The 21,849-nt window shown below is 41.1% G+C and overlaps 1 protein-coding gene across 4 annotated transcripts in view; it reads right to left on the minus strand.

Moving 5' to 3' along the window:
* Positions 1 to 21,849, minus strand: part of tnk2b (tyrosine kinase, non-receptor, 2b) — a 178,832-nt gene that overhangs the window by 12,230 nt on the left and 144,753 nt on the right. For all 4 annotated transcript variants that reach the window (XM_048542028.2, XM_048542025.2, XM_048542027.2 and 1 more), the window contains one exon: positions 13,682 to 15,135. In XM_048542028.2, the coding sequence (XP_048397985.2) occupies positions 13,682 to 15,135 (1,454 nt within the window). The remainder of the gene's footprint in view (positions 1 to 13,681; positions 15,136 to 21,849) is intronic.

Raw genomic sequence — 21,849 nt, forward strand, 5'->3', positions numbered from 1 at the left:
TGAAGAGTGAGGGAAGGGAAGTGTGCATTGTTTATGCTTCAGGGGTGGGGGAGATGGTAAGGTGCAGCATGGATGTTTTTAAGGCTTTTCTATACCACCCGGTCATAAATATTGCCTTATACCAAAAGTTCATGGCAGGAAGAAATATGGAGCAAAGCCCAAGTTGCAAATTCTAAGATCAGTGTCAGAGACAGAGACATTTTAGGAGTGGCACTGACAGTGCAATTCTAATCACCACTTGTTAAAACTTTGTGGGTAGATACATGCACACAGGTTGAAACTTCCAAAGGGTCCTGACATGCAGCAACTGTGGATGTCTGAATATTTGCTGCTGTCATCATTATAAGCTTCCACCCATTATGTGCTGTAAATGTAGTTCTTCTTATTGCTGTGGGTCTAAATTCAATTTCAGAAAAGTTTACGTTCACTGCATTATTTACTAAAATAGCCACTCTAAGCTCTCTCAACTACCTCAGATAGCTGCAGATTCCTAAAATGTAACTCTCTGCTCCTGCTATAAACTAGCCACTCAACCTAATTATTGTCTCAGTGGGTAGGGTGAACTGTATGGAAAATGTATGCAAAGTGCACGAGCCATAAGGTTCTAAATCGTAAAATCTCTGAAAATTCATCATGCTTAATTTATAAAAGAAACTTGTAAACATCTCAAGATATAATTCCCTGGGCTGCACTAAATTAGCTGATCTCTTTCAGCACAGGAATTCAGGGAAGATAAATAGTCCTAAACTGCCTTCATTCCTATCATATCAGAATCATTTTTACCTCCAACGATAAGTTGTAAGAGAACACAGTTATAAGAATTTCTTCCAGATAAATTTCCAAAAAACAAGTCCATGTATACAATAAATTGATTTGTTAAGTGTTAAAATGATGCTTTATTTTAATATCTTTGGAAGTGCTAAGTTTGAATGACTGTAGAAAAGGGAATTTATTAGTTTTCTGGACATACTTGAAATGGTTTCTTCAAAAGTGGTCATTAAAAGATTCCTGTAGACATTTGAATTTTTTTCAACATAGCTTTCTGCGAATCACATGAAGGGCGAACAATCTTTCTCTCCTTTATCTTGCTGCTGAACAGAACTTGAAGGTCCATGCACAGCTCCAGATTCCAGAAGCAGAAGCCATGTGTCAAAACTCCAATCAATGTGGGCAGAGCTTGCGTACGGCTATGCAGTCATGCAGCTTAGATGAAACAGCACTGGCGATAATTGCTTGCTTTTATTACATCTCTGCTGGGGGTCTTTAGAAGAGTGATTGACTTGAAGAAGTTCTTGGTTTAGCTAACAAAGTTTAGATAGGAGGTAGGAGCAGAAGTAAGCATTTAGCTCATTGAATCTGTTCCAGCTTCAATTAGATAATAGCTGATATGATCTTCCTCACCTCTGGGTTTTTCTGCCTTTTCCCCATAATCTTCGATTCCATTATTGATTAAAAATCAGGACAGAGGGAAGCTTTCTAAGAACCAGCTGAGTTAAAGGGAAACATGCTAAGGGTTTCTTCTTTGTCCGAAATAAAACCTTCGATTTCATTTCGGAGTGAAATCTAGTTGTTCTTTTGAAAGAGAGATTGAAAAAACGCCTTAAGATCTTATTTCCTGAGCAAGCTGTGTCTACAAGTCTTCCAGGCTTAATTAGAGACTTGACAGCATGTGCCAGAATAGCAGAACATAAAACTCTAGCACATTGTGTGCTTTATTCTTTAAGAATAACTCATTTCTAAAGTGTGTTTTTTTAGAAAGCCAATCTCTGGAGAGAGATCGGTTTTCTTTTTCACTTTTGCTGAAGACAGGGTATGTATTTACAAAGCATATTTTAGATATAGATGCATAATTACATTACTAAACTACTTACGATATTACTGATTGTGTTTGTTAACCAACTATTCCATCTTTATTGAATGATTTTTGTTTTGATTGGACTGTAGCTCACTACCACCTTCACAAGGATAAATAAGGGTGGACAATAAATATGCACACAGGCATTGACACCACACATTCCACAAATTTTTTTTTAAAGTGGAAGAAAGAACTTTTCACAAACTCTGGAAGATCTTGTATTTATATAGAGTTTTGCATTACTGCTAAATGTCCAAAATTCCTAATCAATTAAGTTCTTTTGAAACATTGTTACTGATGCAATTCAGGAAATTTGGTGGCAAATTTGCCAATAAAACACCAGGTAATCTATTCATTTTGTGTTGGGCAAAGGGATAAACATCGGCTAAGACACCTGAACAAACTCTTCTGCATTTATTTCAAATAGTACTATGGAATCCTGTTCCGATATCTGGGACACTGGGTGGAGTTTCAACTAAGACATCTCTTTCAGTGCAGCACTCCTCCAGTAATGCATTAAACTAGATAAAGTCTAGACTGTGTGCTCTTGTCTCTTGGGTGAGTTTGGAATCAACAACCTTCTGATTCAGAAGATTGTTGTTTCCAACAAATTTTGAACCTGAGATTGAAAACAATTTGGAACTTCCTATAAAGACTGTTTGTCTCCGCTGTAATTATGATTGTGGAAAGAATGGTTTTTAAAGAAAACAAGCATTGGTGAAAGATTGCTGTACATTTTAAAAGCAAGTAACCTGACTCTCTCTGTAGCCACTATTGAACAGTTGCTTGTTCAAGCAGTGGTGGAATTCTAGAAAGCAGATGAACTAGAGTCACAGGGTCTATATAGCACATAAAGCAAGCTTTGGCTGGCAACAAGTAGCTGACTGGTCTACGGTCTAGTAGCCAGCTATATGATTATGATTCTACCATTACTCAAGTTGCAAGATCATCCTTCGTTCAATGAGGAATGAAGAGCACATCACCAGTAAATGCACTGAAAATGAGGTGTCAACTTGATGAAGTTACAATACAGGACTGCATGCATGTTAAAAACAGAAAAGTGGCTTACCATAGCCAAAGCTTAGTGAACCCTGATCAACATATTAAAGTTTGCAGTCCTACCATATCCATGGTGTTGGACAATTAAATAACTATTGGAAAGAGGATGCTACATGAACATCCTCAAGGATGCAGTCTAGCATGTAGGATTACAGAAAACATTGAAATGTTTGAAACCATTTTCAGCCGGAAAAGGTTGATGGATACATTATTTCAGCCTTTGTCTTAAGCCCTTGTCATCAGAGATGCTGGCCTCCAGCTAATTTAATGAATGACATATCAAGAAACAGCTGAGCATTCTGGATACAGCAAAGGCTCTGGCCCCAGGCAATATCTAAGATCTAATGCTGAAGCTGTGTTCCAGAACTACCCAACATGGCCTGCTGTATTCATCCAGCTCCATGCTTTGTTAACTAGGCAAGCTACAATGTGTGGCAGCTTGCTTGAACAGTGTTTTGATGCAGCTCCGTTTGTGGGCATTGGGATGATTGCTATTGTAGTTGAGAACCTCATCCGTATGGGTGGTCTTCCTGTGTATGCTGGTCTGGAGCTCACTGGTGGTAATACATTTGACCATTACATCCAGTAAGAGAAGTCTGTTATTGTTCTCCTTTTCGCTGGTGAATTTTATGCTAATGAGGATATTGTTTATGAGTAGATGGACGTCTTCCAGTTTAGAGCATTTGATAATCAAAGTGTCAAGCCACATAACGGATCCATACAGATCAGCTACTCAAATAAAATAGCAATCATCCCAACTGTCACAAACAGAGCTGTTCAAGCGAGCTGCAACACTGTGCAACACCCCAGAGCTATGCAAAGCCGAGGAAGAACACCTACACAGCATCATTAGAAACAACGGTTACCTGAAAAGCATAGTCCGTCGATACCTACACAACAGACCACAACAGGAAGACATAACACATCCAGAGACACTAATCACCCTTCCATACATTAAGGATGTATCTGAAATGACCATCAGATTATGATAGGAATCATGGTAGCCCTCAAACTGACAGTTACAATACGATAGCTACTGATGAGAATAAAGGATCCAACAACCACAACTGGCAGAACTAACATTAATTTACAAGATACCATGCGAAGACTACCAAAAACATTACATAGGGCAAACCGGAAGGAAACCAGCCATCAGCATTCATGAACACCAACTAGCTACCAAGACACCTGACCAACTAGCAGTCATTTCAACACACACGGACAAAGAGGGACACCAATTCAACTGGGACAAAGCCAACCTAGGACAAGCCAAGCAAAGACGTGCACAAGAATTCCTGGAGTCCTGGAACTCAAACCGATCCCAACAAACCAAGACACACACAGAGCAGGTTTGACAGAACACTGGCTCCTCACCAGAGGCGCACTGATGGATGTTACTTAGCATGGTGATGAAATGTTTACAAACAAACTTACCAGCTCGGCGAACAAATCAACAACTGGATCCTCAGCCTCCTGACCCATAAACCACAATCAGTGAAGATAAATAACTGCACCACCTCCATGATAACACTCAACATTGAAGATCCCCCAAGCATGTGCTCTCAGCCCCCACTCTACTCCCTGTACACTAATAGAAGTGTTGCTAAATTCCGAATGAATGTCATCTGACAAGTTTGCTGACAATACCACCATGGCTGGATGGATATCAAGCAACAATGAGTCAGGATACAGAAAGGAGGGAGAGAGCTTGGTGATGTGGTACAATGAAAAAAGCCTCTCTCTCACTGTTGGCGAAACTAAAGAGCTGATAATTGACTTCAGAAAGAAAAGAGAGCACACCTCCCAATACATCAATGGAGTGGAAGTTGAGAGCATCAAGCTCCTAGGTGTGATGATACCAACAATCTGTCCTGGACTTCCTACATAGATGCGATGGTCATGAAGGCACAACAGCGCCTCTTCCTCAGGCAGCTCAGGAAATGTGGTATGTCCACAAGAACGGTGACCAACGTTTACAGATGCACCATAGAAAGCACACTGTCTGGGTACATAACGGCCTGATACGGCAACTGTTCTGCCCAGGGCCACAAGAGACTACAGAAGGTGGTGTCCACAGCCCAGACTACCACAGAAGACAAACTCGCATACATGGGCTCCATTTACACTTCTCATTGCCATGGAGAGGCTGCCAACATCACCAGAGGCCCATCCCACCACGGCAAAACTGTCCTACAACTCTTTTGTCAGGCAGAAGATACGGAAGCTTGAACACATTCACCAGCAAGTTCAAGAACAGCTTCTTTCCTGCCATTTGGCTGAATTGACTCTCCTAACTTCAATTAATGTTGATCTTGTTAATACTGACCTTGCCTCGCATACATCCGGTGCAGTGCACCTGTATGCGTCTGTCCAAGATTTTTTTCACCTATGATCCAAATGTCCTTGCTTACTATGATATGCCTGTACTGCTTGCAAACAAAGTTTTTCACTGTACCAAGGGACACGTGACAATAAATTAAATCAGCCAATCAGTCCCTTCCAATAACATCTCAGATTCCATTGCTGGTGATTATTTTTCTTTATTCATTAACAAGCTGAGGGCTAGGCAGTATTTATTGCCCATTCCTAATTGCCCAGAGGGAAGTTAAGAGTCATATGCAGGCAGACCAGGTACATATAGCAGCTTCCTTCCCTGAAGGACATTAGTGAACCAGATGGGTTTTTCCAACAATCAACAATGGGTTCACTTCATTCAATCTAGTCTACTGTATTCACTTGAGCAATGTGGTTTTACATTTCATTGGGGAGGCAAAATGCAGTCTGGGCAACAACTTTGTAGAACATCTATGTTCTGTACCCAAAAATGACCCCGAGCTTCCAGCTGCCTATTCATGCAACATATCACCATGTTTCCGTGCCTATGTTTCTGTCCTGCAGCATTCCAGTAAGCCTCAACATAAGTTCAAAGCGAAACATCTCATTTTCTAATTGAGGACCCAGAGCCCCCAGGATTCAACATTGGGTTCAATAACTTTACAGTCTGATTCCAATCTTCTATGTTTTTTACCTACCCCATGCCTGGTCCTGTTATGGCATAGATTGCTTTTAGCATAGTCACCCATTCTCATACACTCCCAGGTCCATTATCGCATAATGCTGGTTGCATTCAGGATAGCTAACCCACTTTCTCTTAGTTCTTCATTATCACATTCAGCTTTACTTCTGTCCTGGCCTGTTATCCATTATCTTCTCATTTACCTAATCCTTTCATATCTCTCTCTCTCGGCTCTGTCTTGATCCATCTGCTCAGTTTGTCCAATTAAACTGATTCATAAAGTCTTCACATATTATATGATTTATAGTTTTTTTTAAAAAACCTTCGTTAAATAGTAAATTATTTCAAAACATCAAACCATTACATTGCTGTTTACACATCACAAAACTGTCATCATTTGGTTGTTGTCTCAGAAACTATGATTTTGGATGATGGATAATTATATAATTTAGGCATGTTTTGTGTAATAATATATCCATGTAGTGAACACAACCTTCTTATACTGCTTCATCTACACAATGATCCTTCTGGTCTCTTAATGAACTGAATCGTAATCAGTATTCCTCAGTTATGGAATACAGTTCCACTACATTTTCATTTCCAGGTCTTCACCAAACAACAGTGTTCACATAGGAGCCAACACTTGGTAGCAACAATACCAATTCCAAGACATGTGACATCTACCTGTGTCAATTCCCAGTGATCTCCCTCCAGTTAATCCCTGAATTTCTCACTACTACATTTGATCTGCAAAGTATGTCAAGTGTGAAATTTAAGGACTGGCCTTACCCCATTGTAGTCAATAATTTTGAACATTTTGTACATAACAGGCCAAATTTTAAACACAGCAGGTTGCTTTCTATGTGAAAAATAGGTTAAAAGATCAGAAAGTATCAAAAATCACCAACGGACAGATGGATTTAACATTTACAAAAGGCAATTATGTGGAGCTTTAGTTCTTCAGCTTCGAGCACACTGGTTTCCCAGGATTTCTGGAATTAATCAAATTGAACAAGACCAGAAATCAGCAGTTACCCATTCTGAAGAAATGTGACTGGACTTGAAGCGGTAATTCTGCTTTCTCTCCACAGATGCTGCCAGACCAGCTGAATTTCTCCAGCAGTTTCTGGTTTTGTTTCTGATATCTGTCACCCACAGTAGTTTGTTTAATTTTAGTATTTTAACTCACCGCTACATTGCTTCCAGGTAGCCAGTTCTGGAGAAGGATCACTGGACTTCAAACATTAACTTTGCTTTCTTTCCAGATAGGCTAGATCTGAGTTTTGCCAGCAATTTCTGTTCTTGTTTCAGAGGTTAGTAGGAATTGACAGGGTTGAACAAATTATAGACAGGAAAGCTTTTAAACACTGAGACAGGTTACAGCACACTTAGGCTTGCTACAAATTTTTTTTGTCACGTAATGAACCAAACCCCAATTGACTTGCTTTCAGGCTGATGTTGACAGAAAGCATGGAGCAAGTTTCTGTACTAAACAAGAATTAATGTTTATTTTAAGCAACTAGATTACAGCTGCAAGTAAACTGATATATAATGTTACAAACTAAAACTTCCCCTTACATACATGTGAGCAAACAAGTAGAGAAAATAGATTACTGGCAGAGGTAGAGAAAACTGGAAGTTAATTCAGTGGTCTTTTCTTCCCAATTCCGACGTTGAGGTAATCCTTCTTCAGCTAGTTTGGATCTTAGTGTTCAAATGTATTCTTTCTGGAAGCTTCCATTCATTTGTAACAATCATAATGTGACTGATTCATTTGGAAAATGTCTCTGATTTACCAATTCAAAAATCACAGCTATCTGCAACTGCTGCAGGAAAGATAACTGGTTTTCTTCAAATTTAAACTGAGCATTTTATAACTGCAGAGAAGAGGCAGCCTTATTGGGGTGAATGACAGCACGCTCTGTATTGCTGTCTCTCCATGTCTCTGCAAATTGTTTCCAGCTTCAACTCTTAACAGACCAAAAAAAACTGCAGATGCTAGAATCCAAGGGAGACAAACAGGAGGCTGCAAGAACACAGCAGGCCAGGCAGCATCTGGAGGAGTCAATGTTTCGGTTATTACTCTTCTTCAGGAGTGGATGTGGGAGTAGGGGGAGCTGCAGATATAGAGGGGGGAGGGGAAAGGGGTGGAGGTGGAATGGCGGTAATAGGTGGACACTGGTAGTAAGTACGACCTGGTTGGTGGGTGGCTGGAAGGGAAGCAAGGTTATTTGAAATTGGAGAATGTAATGTTGAGTCCTCTGATGTAGGGTGCTCAGGCAGAAAATAAGGTATTGTTCTACAAATTTGTGTGTTCTGAGTCGCTACAGCACTGAAGGAGGCCAAAAGCAGACATGTCAGAAGCGGAGTGGGGTGGGGAGTTGAAATGGGCTGTGATCGGGAGGTTAGGTTGGCTGTTACAGGCCAGGCAGAGATGCTTAGCGAAACGGTCACTTCGTCTACCTTTGATCTCAAGATACAGAAGACCACATCGGGAGCACCAGATGCAATAGACTAAGTTGCAGGAGATGCAGGTAAAGCTCTGTCTCACTTGGAAGGACTGTTTAGTGCCCTGATGGAGATGAGGAACGTGGTGTGTGGGCAGGTGTTGGATCTTTTATGGTTACAAGGTGGGTTGGAGTGGTTGGTGGGGAGTGTGGCACAAGCTAAGGAGTGGCAAAGGGAATGGTCCTTGTGGAAGGCACAGAGGGATGGGGAGCAATATTCTGGGTGGTGGGGCCTAATTGGAGTTGGCTGAAGTGTTTAGGGATGATATATTTGATGAGGAGGCTGATGGGGTGGAAAGTGAGGACAAGGGGGACCCTATCTTTGTTATGTTTGGAGGATGGGGTGGTGGTGGTGGTGAAGAACTGTGGAGCGGGGAATGAAGGAGGCACAGTGGAGGGCTGTCTAGATGACAGAGGTGGGGGCAAAACAGCTTTGTTTGGAAAAAGGTGGACATCCGGGATGCTTGGGTGTGGAATGTCTCCTCATCAGAGCAGATGCAACAGAGACGCAGGAAATGGGAAAACTGAAAGGAGTTTTTGCAGGATACCAGGTGGGAGGAGGTGTAGTCTAGGTAGCTATGAGAGTCTGAGAGTTTGCCGAAAACTTTGGTACGTAAGCTGTCGCCAGAAATGGAAACAGAGAGGTCAAGAAAGGGGAGGGAGGTGTCTGAGACAGACCAAGTGAATTTGGAGTGCAGGGTGGAAGTTGTTAGTGAAGTTGATCAACTCCTCCGGTCCAGCTGGGGTGCAGCTTGGAGCACCGATGCAGTCAGCCTCCGTCTCTGCTCCAGATGACTCCACAAATGCTGCAACCTGCACCCAGGCTGAACTGAACAGTTCATCAACTTCATTAACAACTTCCACCCTGTCCTCAGATCCACTTGGTCTAGGGTACCTTCCCCTAAAAGATGTAACACTTTGCCCACACACCACCTCCCTCACGTCCATTCAAGCCCCTAAACAGCTTTCCAAGTGAGACAGAGCTTCACCTGCATTTCCTCCAACGTAGTCTATTGCATCTAGAACTCCCAATGAGGTCTTTTCTACTTCAGAGAGACCAAACGTAGATGCTCCCTTTCCAGCCCCACCTTCTGACCCTCCCTTCCACCCACCCACCAGATTTATCCTTCCCATTGACAAACCAGGTCATACCTACCATCAGTGTCCACCTATCACCACTATTCCACCCCCACCTAACCCCTCCCTTTATCTGCAGCTCCCCCTACCCCCACATTCAGTCCTGAAGGGTAAAACCCAAAAGGTTGACTGCTGCTTTCCTCCAGATGCTGCCTGGCCTGCTGTTTGTCTGCTTTCATAATCCATCTGCCGCTCCACACGGCACAGAAAACAAGATCAGTATTCAAGTCAATACGGTCATCCTAACAGTAAGTAATTCATTTCCAAACCCGTTTGAACAAAAATGTCCCAAGAAGCTCACTGCCTCTTGTGGTTAACATATTCTGAATTTTTTCACCTCCAGCTCCTTCTAGGGAGCCACAGGAAACGTGCAGAATTTCACAATCTGCAGCATGCCAAACATGGACAACATGCTTGCACTCTACCATCTATGAAGGCAGATTGAATGACAGGGCTTTGCGATTTAGTGCTCTGAATGAATTTCCAATTATTAGCAGGGGGGGACGGGGGGAGGAGACATAGCTTACACAAATGGCAATTAATTATGCAGCAGTCCTACAATGTCCAGCAACTGCTGAAAGATCATTTGATATGGTTGTGCAAGATATCCAGGGACCAGCCATGATACTTACACCCTGGACCAGTCAAATATCCCTGGATATATGTGCCTCGGAGCTATGCCAGATAGCTCCTTAAGAGACAAGGTCTATTCTGTCAGGGAATGGTTGAAGAGACATTGTGATAGGGCCATACATTGAGACACAGAAAATGAAAACAAAACCCAGGAGACATTAGCACAAAAGTTTTTCTTGAGTAAGGTGAGATTCAGGTCCCTAGACAGATCTGGGGACACTTATCAATATGCACTAACAGCGGTTTCCAGAACGATAGTGATGTGATCCTACAACAGCACATAACTACCAGCGATGCCCATGATGGCCTGATTCAGCCAACTGGCAGCAGTGTAACCATCTGGCACAACAATGTCAGAATCGACTACGGTCCTCACACCACCCAAGCAGAAAGGAGTCACACAATAAACAAACTACTCATTTCACCAACACCCAATGCTCATCTTATACTTTGAACATTCTTTTCCTTAACAATACTGAAGATCATTTGATAGGAAACCATGGGGAGTTTCAAAATGAAGTTTATGGTTAATCAATGTTTAACAGAAAAATGAGAATTTCTCATGCTCAGTGTTAAACATCTAAGTGAACAGCCTATACAAACCATCAGCCTTCCTTTTTCTATTACTCCTACTTGAGGCAATTGCAGTGGCTTCAGCAGAGCAAGAGACAGGCTGCCCAATCCCTAGCTGATAGCCGAGATGCAATTTTTAATGTCTTCTGGGTATTTGGAAGCCTTATATTACCGTTACCGACAGCTTTGTGTGTACCTTTAAGGACAGACTGTACCACAGTGATGGCAGCCAGAGGCTTTGACCGAGGGCACAGAGATTCAGGGAGCATTTGGGATGGAAGCCTGGGAAGGCAAATGCAAATGCATTGAGCAGAGTCTTCTTCTGTACCCTGTCTCCATTTTACACTCACTGCCCATCTGTACCTCTACCCTAAGCAAAAGCTGCAAAAATCTTGCTGCAGTGAGGTGTTGGTTAAATGCAGTTTAAGTGGCTGACTAATTGTGTGGAGAATTACAGAAGACAAGCATGCATTCAGCTGCATATTAGGTTTTAGGTGGTCACTCAGTGCTTGAGTGTGAATTTAGCAGATAAGACTGACATGTAAATCATGAGGGATGGATTCTTCCAATCCCCTTCCAATTTGTGATCTGGTGGTTCAGTAGCTCTATCTTGCACAAAGTGTCCTTCCAATGAGGGTCTCCAATGTTGTTCCTGTCTCCAACGTATGATCCTGCTCACTTGTGGACAGTGTTTCATTAAGTGACAACACAAGTAGCCATGTTGGTGGACGACTGAGATATATGCATTTGTGCTGATGGAAGGTGTGCATGAAAATCATGCGATCGTGCATTGTCAGAGTAGCACCTCCTCCGAAAAATCTTCATCCTCCAGTTAACAGCTGTGGAAAGACACTTAACGTGAGATAAAAGATGTAAAATGGAACTGACAAGAAGGATAGATTCTAAGTCATTATTGTGCAGATCATCATTCTTCATAACCTGCTGATATCAAGTCAACAAGAGTGAGTGTTGTATGTCACGTGGATATTAAATTTTTCTACCAGGTAACTTGGAGACCTGCATTCCGAGATCCAGTTTATTGAGTGCATCCTCCTCTGCATATGTCAATATAGCAGTGTCTGGAGGGCTACCTCCTGTTCTCTGCCGCTTTTCTGTGTTCTGCTGCTAGGAGGCCAATGAGTCAAATGTTTTAAGAGGACTGAAGGACAACATTTTGAAATGCTGGGGATAGTAGCGTGAAGGCCAGTGACAGTGGTAGCCAACACACAAACAAGTCTTTTCTATTCCCTGCACCATCCAACCCTCTCACCCCACTTCACACCACAACCCACAAAAAGGCTTTTCCTTAGAATTTCTCAAGGACTACTCAATTTAGTGGCAATATTTTGGGTTTCAAGGGGTACTTTTACCATTCTCACTAGCTCAATTATTAGGTGATGCAGTTGTGTAATAATAATACCTTCTGTATTAGTGTTCATAAATTGGTATTTGGCTCAGCAGAATTAGGAGCATTCATTAATACCCTTAGCAATTTATGAACCCTTCATTAAACGTAAAGCCACATGTTTCTCAGACACTATATTACTTAAATTGACAAAGTTGACAGGCTTAAGTTAACAGCAATTTCTTTTTTCCGCCCCAAACAGATACACATTCCAGTATAAAAAAAGCAATCATCCCAAGTGCACATTCCACAGACTGGTGAAGTCACAGCAAATGTGTTTTCATTGTATATGAACCAACCTGGAAGATTTAAACAGATAATAACAATAGATTTGTCTGCATCTTAGATTTAAATCTGAATTCAAAATTTAACAATTGACATAGTGAACTGGATTTTCCCAAGGATGGCATTCTACATTGTCTTTTTTAAAAACAAAAGCAGGGAGCTCCACACTTATGACAGGGGCTTCCCATCAGAGATCCTTCAGAAATACAGAGCTGTACTGCCATGCTGATAGTTTGTTTGCAGCACAATGGATGACACAAGGCATGGACCAGACTTTGCAGGATTCCCATGCCTTAAGCCCCACCTACACCCATCCACTCTGCTTAAAATGTAGGGGAGATAGTCCCAGGCAATGTAGCCATTTAACAATCAATTGGATGTTAACAGACTAATCAAGAGTCATCTGGTGTTCAGGTAGAAGAATTCCCATGTCAGACAGTTGCTGGCCGGAGGCTGGCAGCTGTGCAGTACTGGTAGCACCATATTATGACTCGGGTATTTTGGGCTCTCAAATGGTGCCTTGTTAGCAGGTTCCAGTGAGAGGTTTGGTGAGGTTAAAGTTTACAGGCTATGAGTGAGGGTCACATCTTGGTACAGTCCCTCTTCTGAGCTCCAATGTGGTCCTTAAAGAGGCCCTAAATCCCATCTGTTGCCAGTCCACACAGAGAAACCAGCAGCAAAAGCTCCCCTGTTGTTGATAAACTCCTAACCACCAAGGGATTAATATTAAGCAGGCATTAATCACCTACTTAAAGGACTCAAATTGCTCATTGGTGGTTGGATCATATAGTATGACCATCGTTGCTGTAAAATTATGGTGTGGGCAGGACTGGGCGGGTACGCGGCAATCAGGTTCTCTGTTGGTGAAGGAGCATACATTCCAGTCCTATGCATCACACACTGTTACAAACCATTACGGTTGCTGGGTTTTAAGTTTAGGCACTAGACAAGGAAACACAAACTTGAAGAGTGTATTTACATCATCTATGAAACAAGCTGTAAGGACATCCATTCTTGAATCCAGCCAACAAGCCCTTGTCATTCAGACTGAGGAATTTAAACTGACTAAAATAAATAAAATATATGGTTTCATTTTAAGTTTAGATGCTCCTGTCACTCTGGAATTGTCTTTTATTAAAACAGTACTGATCTGCTTTAAGTATGTATCCTGTTCAGAATTTCACCAGTAAATTTGTATTAAATTTACTTACTATTTTAATTTTGTCTGAAGGTGTAATACTGTCTGTCTTGCCACTTGAAATCTCATAAGACATTTTTTGCAGACTATGAGAACTTTTCATTGTTGGAACACAAGACCCAGGATTACTGTTGTTGGATGAAAAATTGGTTTTATACTCCGGATGTTGCATCATTGGCCTCACTGTTGCTGTGGTCACAGGTTTTCTGGAGCAGTGTTCATCCATACTCTCAGCTTCTTTGAAAAATTTTTCATATTTGTCCAGATAAGGAGGTCTCTCTGGAAGCAAATAATAATGGGTATTGCTAACCTTCTTTCCATCTTTTACTATTGGCAGGATGCAAGGTCCTTTTGTGTTGTCCTTTCCTGGTGCTTGAATGACTTTTGGTGAGGCATATTTTGGGTCAGAGGCAAAACTCTGAGTAGTCGGCATTAACTTACTAGGAGATGTTGAGAGGTATGCACCTACAGTTAATGTTGTCATTGAAGATGCTGTTGGCCTTTGTTGGGGAAAACTGACAGGGATTGCCTTCGGACTTGGAGTTCTTGAGGATGGCTGGGACATTGGATCTCTGGGAGGAATCTGTGGAGGCTTGTCCTCTTCACCGCCAGATGCAGGTGACAACTCACCAGACCAGCGGCCTAGCTCATTTTTCCTTAAAGGCCGAGGAGGAATGGGAATCCGTGGTGGAATCTGAGGTCTATCATCAGAAATAGTTGGGGACACACTTGCTGACAAGATGGGACTTGGTGTGGAGGCTGGTGTTGAAATGACAGGGACATTAAGTTTTTTCATGCATTCTTGTTGAAGTTCCTCAAATATCTCAGCTGACTGAGAGAAGCTGGTCTGTTTTGTGCGCTTGGGTGGTAAAAATAAATTATCCTCCACTTTGAGCGTTTCTTTGCCATCTGTATCATGCACAAATGCATAATTAGTTTCCCCCACTTCTCTATGTCTTGGTAACTGAACAGTTCCATATTTTGACGCTTTGCCAATTAACCCTGTATCTAGGCTATTAATGGATGAAACCTCAAAATCATCTTCATCCTGAGCAACATCATCATAGGCTGGAGGTGGAGGCAGGGGTTTGGAATCCCAGTCAACAATAGGGACAGGGTGCAAAGGTCTGGGCAAAGTTCTGGTTGGACTCAGTGGCGGTGTCTTGTCCAGTAATGAATAAGAATCCAAAACTAGCTTGGCCAGTGTAGGAATAGTGTTGTCCAGTACAGGAGATGGAGTTGGGCTTGTCTGTTCATCTCCAAAGTCAATCAGAGCCACCTCGTTAGCTATATGACCACAGGATTTACTCCCATCTGATGGCCTCTCCCCCAACTTTGTGGCAAAAACTCGGGCAGCTGGTTTATTGAGCTTTAAAGTTTTCATTGGGCCCTGTTTCTTCAGGCTGAGCTTTTTTGGAGGTAATGAGACTGAAGCTTCCTCTTCAATCACAGGGTCATAAACAGGCTCTGAAATATACGCAATAACAGAATTACTTAATACAGAGTTCAGAAATATAACTCAGAAATATAGCTATTTTAGGAAGGTCAAAACAGTCTATTTGTTTGAAGCTTCTACTCTGCTACTACTTGTGCAACATTTTGGCCTATTAAATATGCATTTGAACACAGAAGCAGGAGAAAACTATTCAACTAATCAAGGATAACAAAGTGCGGGGCTGGATGAACACAGCAGGCCAAGCAGCATCTCAGGAGCACAAAAGCTGACGTTTTGGGTCTAGACCCTTCATCAGAGATGTTTGGCCTGCTGTGTTCATCCAGCTCCACACTTCGTTATCTTGGATTCTCCAGCATCTGCAGTTCCCATTATCACTATTCAACTAATCAAATCTGGTTTGTCACCATCCAGTATGATCATGGCTGATCATCTACTTCAATGTCACTTTTTCCCAGACTAGACCCATATCCTTTCCCTTCATTTGGTATTTAGAAATCTGTTAAACGCTACTTTAAAGATACTCAATGACTGAGCTTCCATAGATCCAGAAGTTTGAGAATTCCAAAGAGCCATAACCACGAGCAAAGAAAAAGCTGCCATTTCTGAACTTTCTAACCAGAAGAATCAACATACCTGCATCTACCCTCTTTATCTCACTAAGTATTTTGTAGACCTTAACATGATCACATCTTATTTGTCAGAAAACCAGAGAATACAGGCTTAATTTTCACAGTCTTCTCTACAAACAGCATTACTGCCATCCCAGTAATAAGTCTGGTGAACCTTCTTCCTTTCACTAAGAAAATTTACAGTACTGTAGGAGGTCAAATAGACCATGCTTTAAATGCTAGTTCTTTGTTGGCGTGGTCCAAAACAATTTAACTGTCCAGTTCTCTTCCCGTGGCCCTGTAATATCCTCTCCTTCAAATATTAAACAAATTTCTCTCGAAAAGGTGCAATATCCTCTGCTTCAACCACTTTGACAAAACATCCTTGCTTCAACAATCCACTGCATTTGATATGATAATATATCATCTGTTATGATAGTGTAAGGTAGGGTTGAGGTTAGATACACCTTAGGATTAGGGTAAAAGTTCAGCACACATCGTAGGCTGAAGGGCCTGTACTGTGCTGTACTGCTCTATGTTCTGTGTTCTATGCGTTGAGAGATGTTCCTCAATATAGATCAGTTTGAGGCATGGGCAGAAAAATGGCGGATGGAATTTAATTTGGGCAAGTGTGAAGTAATGCATTTTGGAAGGTCAAGTGCAGGTGGAAATTATACGGTGAATCCCTAGGAGTAGTGATATGCAAGTCCGCAGATCACTGAAGGTGGTAGCGCAGACAGAGAAGGTAGTAAAAATGGCTTATGGCATGCTTGCCTTCTTTGGCAGGGGCATTACATAGAAGGGTAGACAAGTTATGCTGCAGCTTTATAGAACTGCAGTTAGGCGATACTTAGAATTTTGCATATAGATCTGGTCACAACACTACCAGAAGGATGTAGATGCTTTGGAGAGGGTACAGAAGAGGTTTACTGGAATGTAGCTTAGTATGGGAGATTTTAGCTATGAAGATTGGATAGAATGGATTTGTTTACACTGGAATGCAGGAAGTTGAGAGGCAACCTAGCATAGGTTTCTCAGATTGTGAACTGCATTGATAGAGTGGGAAGTATGAGGCTTTTTCCCAGGGTGGTAGGTTCAATAACTCGGAGACACAGGCTCAAGGTGGGTGGGGGCAACGTTAAAAGTGACGTGAGGTGTGTTTTTCACAAAGGGTGTTAAGTCCCTGAATGCATTGCCAGAGGTGGTGCAGGAAGCAGGCACTATAGCAGCATTCAAGAAGCACCTGGATGAATACATGAACAGGAAAGAAAGAGAGTCTGGAAGTGGACACAATTTTAGTACAGAAGGACAAAATGTGTCAGCGCAGGCTTGCATGGCTGAAGGGCCTATTGCTGTGCTATGTTGTCCTTAGCTCTTTTCTTAATACCATTACGCCCAATTTTACAAAACTCCATGAAATTTTATCTCTGCTCTTTCTGTTTGAGGCAATAGTCCCAGTATCTCAAATCTCTCCTCACGAAAAAGTTTAGAAGTATGTGGGTCAAGTGCAGGGAAATGGGATTAGTGTCGATGGACATACACACATTTACAAAGACAGGGTTTGTTTAGGAGTAGTCAGCATGGCTTCATGTGTGGGAGATCAGGCCTCACAAATTTGTTAAGAGTTCTTTGATGAAGTGACCAGGAAGGTTAATGAGGGAAAGGTGGTAGATGTGGTCTACATGGATTCAGTAAGGCCTTTGGTAAGGTTCCAAATGGTAGGCTGTTCTGGAAGATTAGATTGCTTAGATGCAGGGAGAGCTGGCAAATTGATATAACTCTAAAGTTACTGCTTTCTCCTCCTGGCAAATCTACCATTCGTATACTCTAGAGTTGTTAACGACATTCCGGTAATGGTGTGCCAAAAATTACATCAGTTTCTGTGGTCTAACAATGTCTTGCATAGCTTTTCTCTGAAATAACATTTATTATGCCTGTACTGTGCAACCCCTATTTATGAAATCCACATTTTTATGGCCTTTTTTAAATCCTTTATCCACCTGCACTAGCAAATAATTATGGATATGTGCCCTGGCACGCTGTGCCATTCAAATCTCAGCATCTTTCTACTGAACATGCAATCCCATCCAATAAATTATCTACATGTTCCACAAATCAAATACATTATTAACTTCAGAAATTTGTTGTACACTTACGGTCACATTTAGAAATATAAGTAGAAGTTTGAGAATAGTATTTGTCTTGTTCATAATTGAACTGAGTTAGTAGTTGTTTTTCTGCGTTTTTTTATAAAAAGAACGAGCTAGCATCCTTGTTCTTTTATGCCCTCAAAACATTCTAATGTATTTCATAGCCAAATAACAACAACCAGTATCATTATGCTGGCAACACAGCAATCAATTTTCATGAACAAGGTCCCACAAACAGAAGGTAATGGACATATCCTGAGTTTCTTATCAGATTGGTTGAAGGATGAATATTGGCTGTATTATCAGAGGATTTTGTCTACCCACCTCAACAGATCCGCCCAAATGGGCAGAGAAGACTATGCTTCAACCGTTTATCTGAAAGCTAAGACCATACTTCCAACAATTTGGCATTCTCACAGCACCATACTGAGATATCAGTCTTTATTATATATTCCAGTCCTGAAATTCAGACTGAAGTCAGAATCATTTGATGCCAAGATGGTATTAAGCTCACTTGATTATTAACATTTTTAGATTAAGTTTCTTGGTTTTTGAATTAGCACACTTTTGAAAAGGTAACCTTCAGCCCAGTGAAATTATATTTTCCAGCATCCAGCAGAACCATTTTCCGATGGGCGATGGAATGTACCGATGAGAAATCACTTTTGAATGAATACAAACAGATAATTAACTTCATGGCAAGATCTCATGGGTTAGCAGCATTGAGCAATAAAAATGAAAATCTTGCCCCATGACTGATATAAATCATAAATAATATTTCTAGAATGTAGTCTGTTCATGGATTTGTCAGGTTGCATTCCGGTGAATAATGAAAATAATGAATCTTCCCAATTAAATCTGTACTTAGCATACATCACTGTTATGTATAATGAATCACGTGAAGCCTCAGCTCATTTAACTTGATTTTACAGCTGGTGGACATTGGGTGCCAGTTAACAAACTGAAATATAAGGGAAGATACCACAACACCAGAAATTATTTTCTCCAAAACACAATGTCTAATGTATTTAACATGTCTGTACATGCTGTTAACAGAAGAACTATTTGGGAACTTATTCACAATTATATGACACCCACAGACCATTTGGTTTTATGCTCCCACATCAGCATATTTCAAAATATGGGGAGGAGCTATCAAGCTTGTGAGGTGCAGCAGGTGGCTCGGACAAACTGAGCCCTTAGGAGTACCACTCTTGGATACTAAAGTGCTTCATTATGCTATTAAATGTGGCGAGGTGAGGCCCAAACAAAACAGGTGGACTGACAGCTTGAACAGTCTGGGCTAATATCAGGAAATCCTTTGGGAGACCCTTTCACTTTTCAAAGGCTAACCCCCAAAACCACTAGAGGCCCTGAAACCTCTTAGCCTTCCAGCCTCTCAAACAGCCCGAAACACCCTAAGGTTCAGCCTACCAGCAAGCCCTCAGTAACATCCTGGACTAAACAGAGTCTGACCTCCATTTGCTTCTCTTCTTTGGGGACTGCCTACTTGTAGTCCCAGCAGTGGCCACACTTGAACCTGGCACTGTTAAGACAGCAGAGTTTCTGGCTGTAGGATTAGATGTCAACTTTCTGGGCAGTAACTTCCTCCCCAGCTGGAAATAGAAGTCTTGGCTTGAGACAATTAGTAACCCACTGATTATAAAGTGGCAACACTGCAGCTGACTATTTCTGCCTGGGTTTGGAATCAATTTTCAGTCACTGGAGGTGAGAAGAACAAGGCACCACATAAAATTCATTCCACAGTCAGAAAATGTTGATATTCAGAGGCAGAAATAAATGAGAATGTATGTCTAAAGAGTAGATTCTTTAAATAAGTCGGAACCAATGAATTTGAAGAAAAATGCAAAAATTTAAACAATTCTAAATATAACACCTCATCAAATGTTAAACTTTATATTAAAAATAAAAGATTCAAACAGTCAATCCATTGGGGAAATAAAGCCGAAAACATTTGTTTTCCTTCTTATAAAAAAAATTAAACTATTAACGAGTCAGTATCTTTATTTAGTCCTTCTTGCCTGTTTCTTAGTGCAAATACTAAATACTGCTGGCTGTCACAGGAAAGCTTGCTAAAGAAACTGCATTGGTCGTCACTGTAGAGTGCAGTTTCCGTTAAACAAAGTGATATGAACATAGATACTTTGTTGACTGCAAATTAAATGGTCAGTTAATTATGTCAGTTTTCTTTAAGATACAAGATAAAACATGCACTCAGCACACAGGAAATAACACCGAGATGGTTAGTACAGTTGGAGGAGAAAAAACAAAGTCTGCACAGATACATCCTACAATTGAGACACTCAGGAACCATTTGCTATTACAAATTGGGATTACAAACAGTGGCACAAATAAAATGAAAGCCAGGTTCTTCAATACTGGAGGTGACAAACAAAGTTCAATTTGTGATGAGTGGTCGTACATAGGAATGAGCAAAATCAGATTTGAGGCATTTTTGATTTCAAACTGATTAAGTCACTTTTCACTCTCCCAACCAAGAATGTCCAAAGGCCAGTCAAGAATGTCCAAAGACTAACTAAAACTTGTTGATGAGAAGTGCTGTAGTGAAATTGTTAAAAGAAAAGGCTCAGACAGGAGTTGAGATCACAAGCAGAACAGTCAAGATCTTGCTGAATGACAGAGCAGGCTCGAAGTGCCAAATTACCTATTCTTGTTTCCGTGTAAAAAGGTTTTTGGTTCCGAAGGAAGCAATATGCTCTTGTCAGAAACATTTGGATTTAGGCTATAACATCAAACAACTTAAAGTCAGGAACATTCACCCCTGAGCAAATTCCAATCTCAGAAGCACAGGCTATTTCTGAATAAGACTGCTAAATCAGGGTGTAGTCTTATATTGAGCCTGTCTAGTTGGTTAAAACTCATCAAATTTATTTCATGTAGAGCCTTTGCAGTTAGCAGACAGATCTACTAGTTTGATCAGATGAAAGGTTAGTGCTTAATCCACTCTCTTACAATACCTTCAGTACAATAACTGCATAACATATTTCCTGTTAATTGGGATTGCAGTTTTGTTCACAAGGTATGGGGAAAGTATATTTCATGACCACAGCATGTCTGATAGGAATGCTTCCAGAATGTCTATCAAGTTCATCTTTATTTTGCCTCTATTACAGAAGTGCATGATTAGGTTGATGGATGCACTATGAATGCTGTTGCACCATATATCAATAGAAAGGAATTCTTGGAATTGGATGGTCTCCGCCCACCTCCCCCTGAACGTTCCAAAATGAGAAAAGAATCTGTATTTATATTTTGCCTTTTCCATATTCTAGAAGTCCCAAGCCATTTCTTCATGGCGCAATTTTAAGTGTAGACATTGGTGTAATGTAAGTAAATAGGCTAGTGAACTTGTGCACATAAGGTACTAAAAATGAAAATTATTCTGTTTTGGTGATAAAGGTGGGCTTTTGTTTTCAAAATTCATTCATGGGATGAGGGCACTGCTGGCTAAGCCAGAATTCCTAGCCTATCCCTAATTGCCTTGGAGAAAGTGATAGTGAGTTGGCTTCTTGAAGGGTTGCAGTTCCTGAACCCACAGAACAGTGAGGAAAGGAATGCCAGCATTTTGATCAAAACTGATTACACAGTCTCTAATAAAGTAGGTTTTAATTTCAGATTTTATTGCATTCAAATTTCACCATCTGCTACGTGCGGATCACACACCTCCAGAACACTAGACTGGGACTCTGATTTACTAGTCCAGTGATAACACCATTATGTCACCACATCCCTCAAGGGAAACGTCCAGAAATACTCACTATTCTTCAAACTCTGCTCGACTCTTTGATTCTTCAGTAGGATCTCTAGTCTACCTAACTAATAATACTTTGTCTGCTTCCTTTCAAATTATTGTTCAAGCAATGTAGCACTCCCTATATGTGTTGCTGTAAAGTAGATGATAAATCCTGGCATGAGCTACAGGCCA

The sequence above is a fragment of the Stegostoma tigrinum genome, chromosome 14, assembly GCF_030684315.1.
Source record: "Stegostoma tigrinum isolate sSteTig4 chromosome 14, sSteTig4.hap1, whole genome shotgun sequence".
Lineage (NCBI taxonomy): Eukaryota > Metazoa > Chordata > Chondrichthyes > Orectolobiformes > Stegostomatidae > Stegostoma > Stegostoma tigrinum.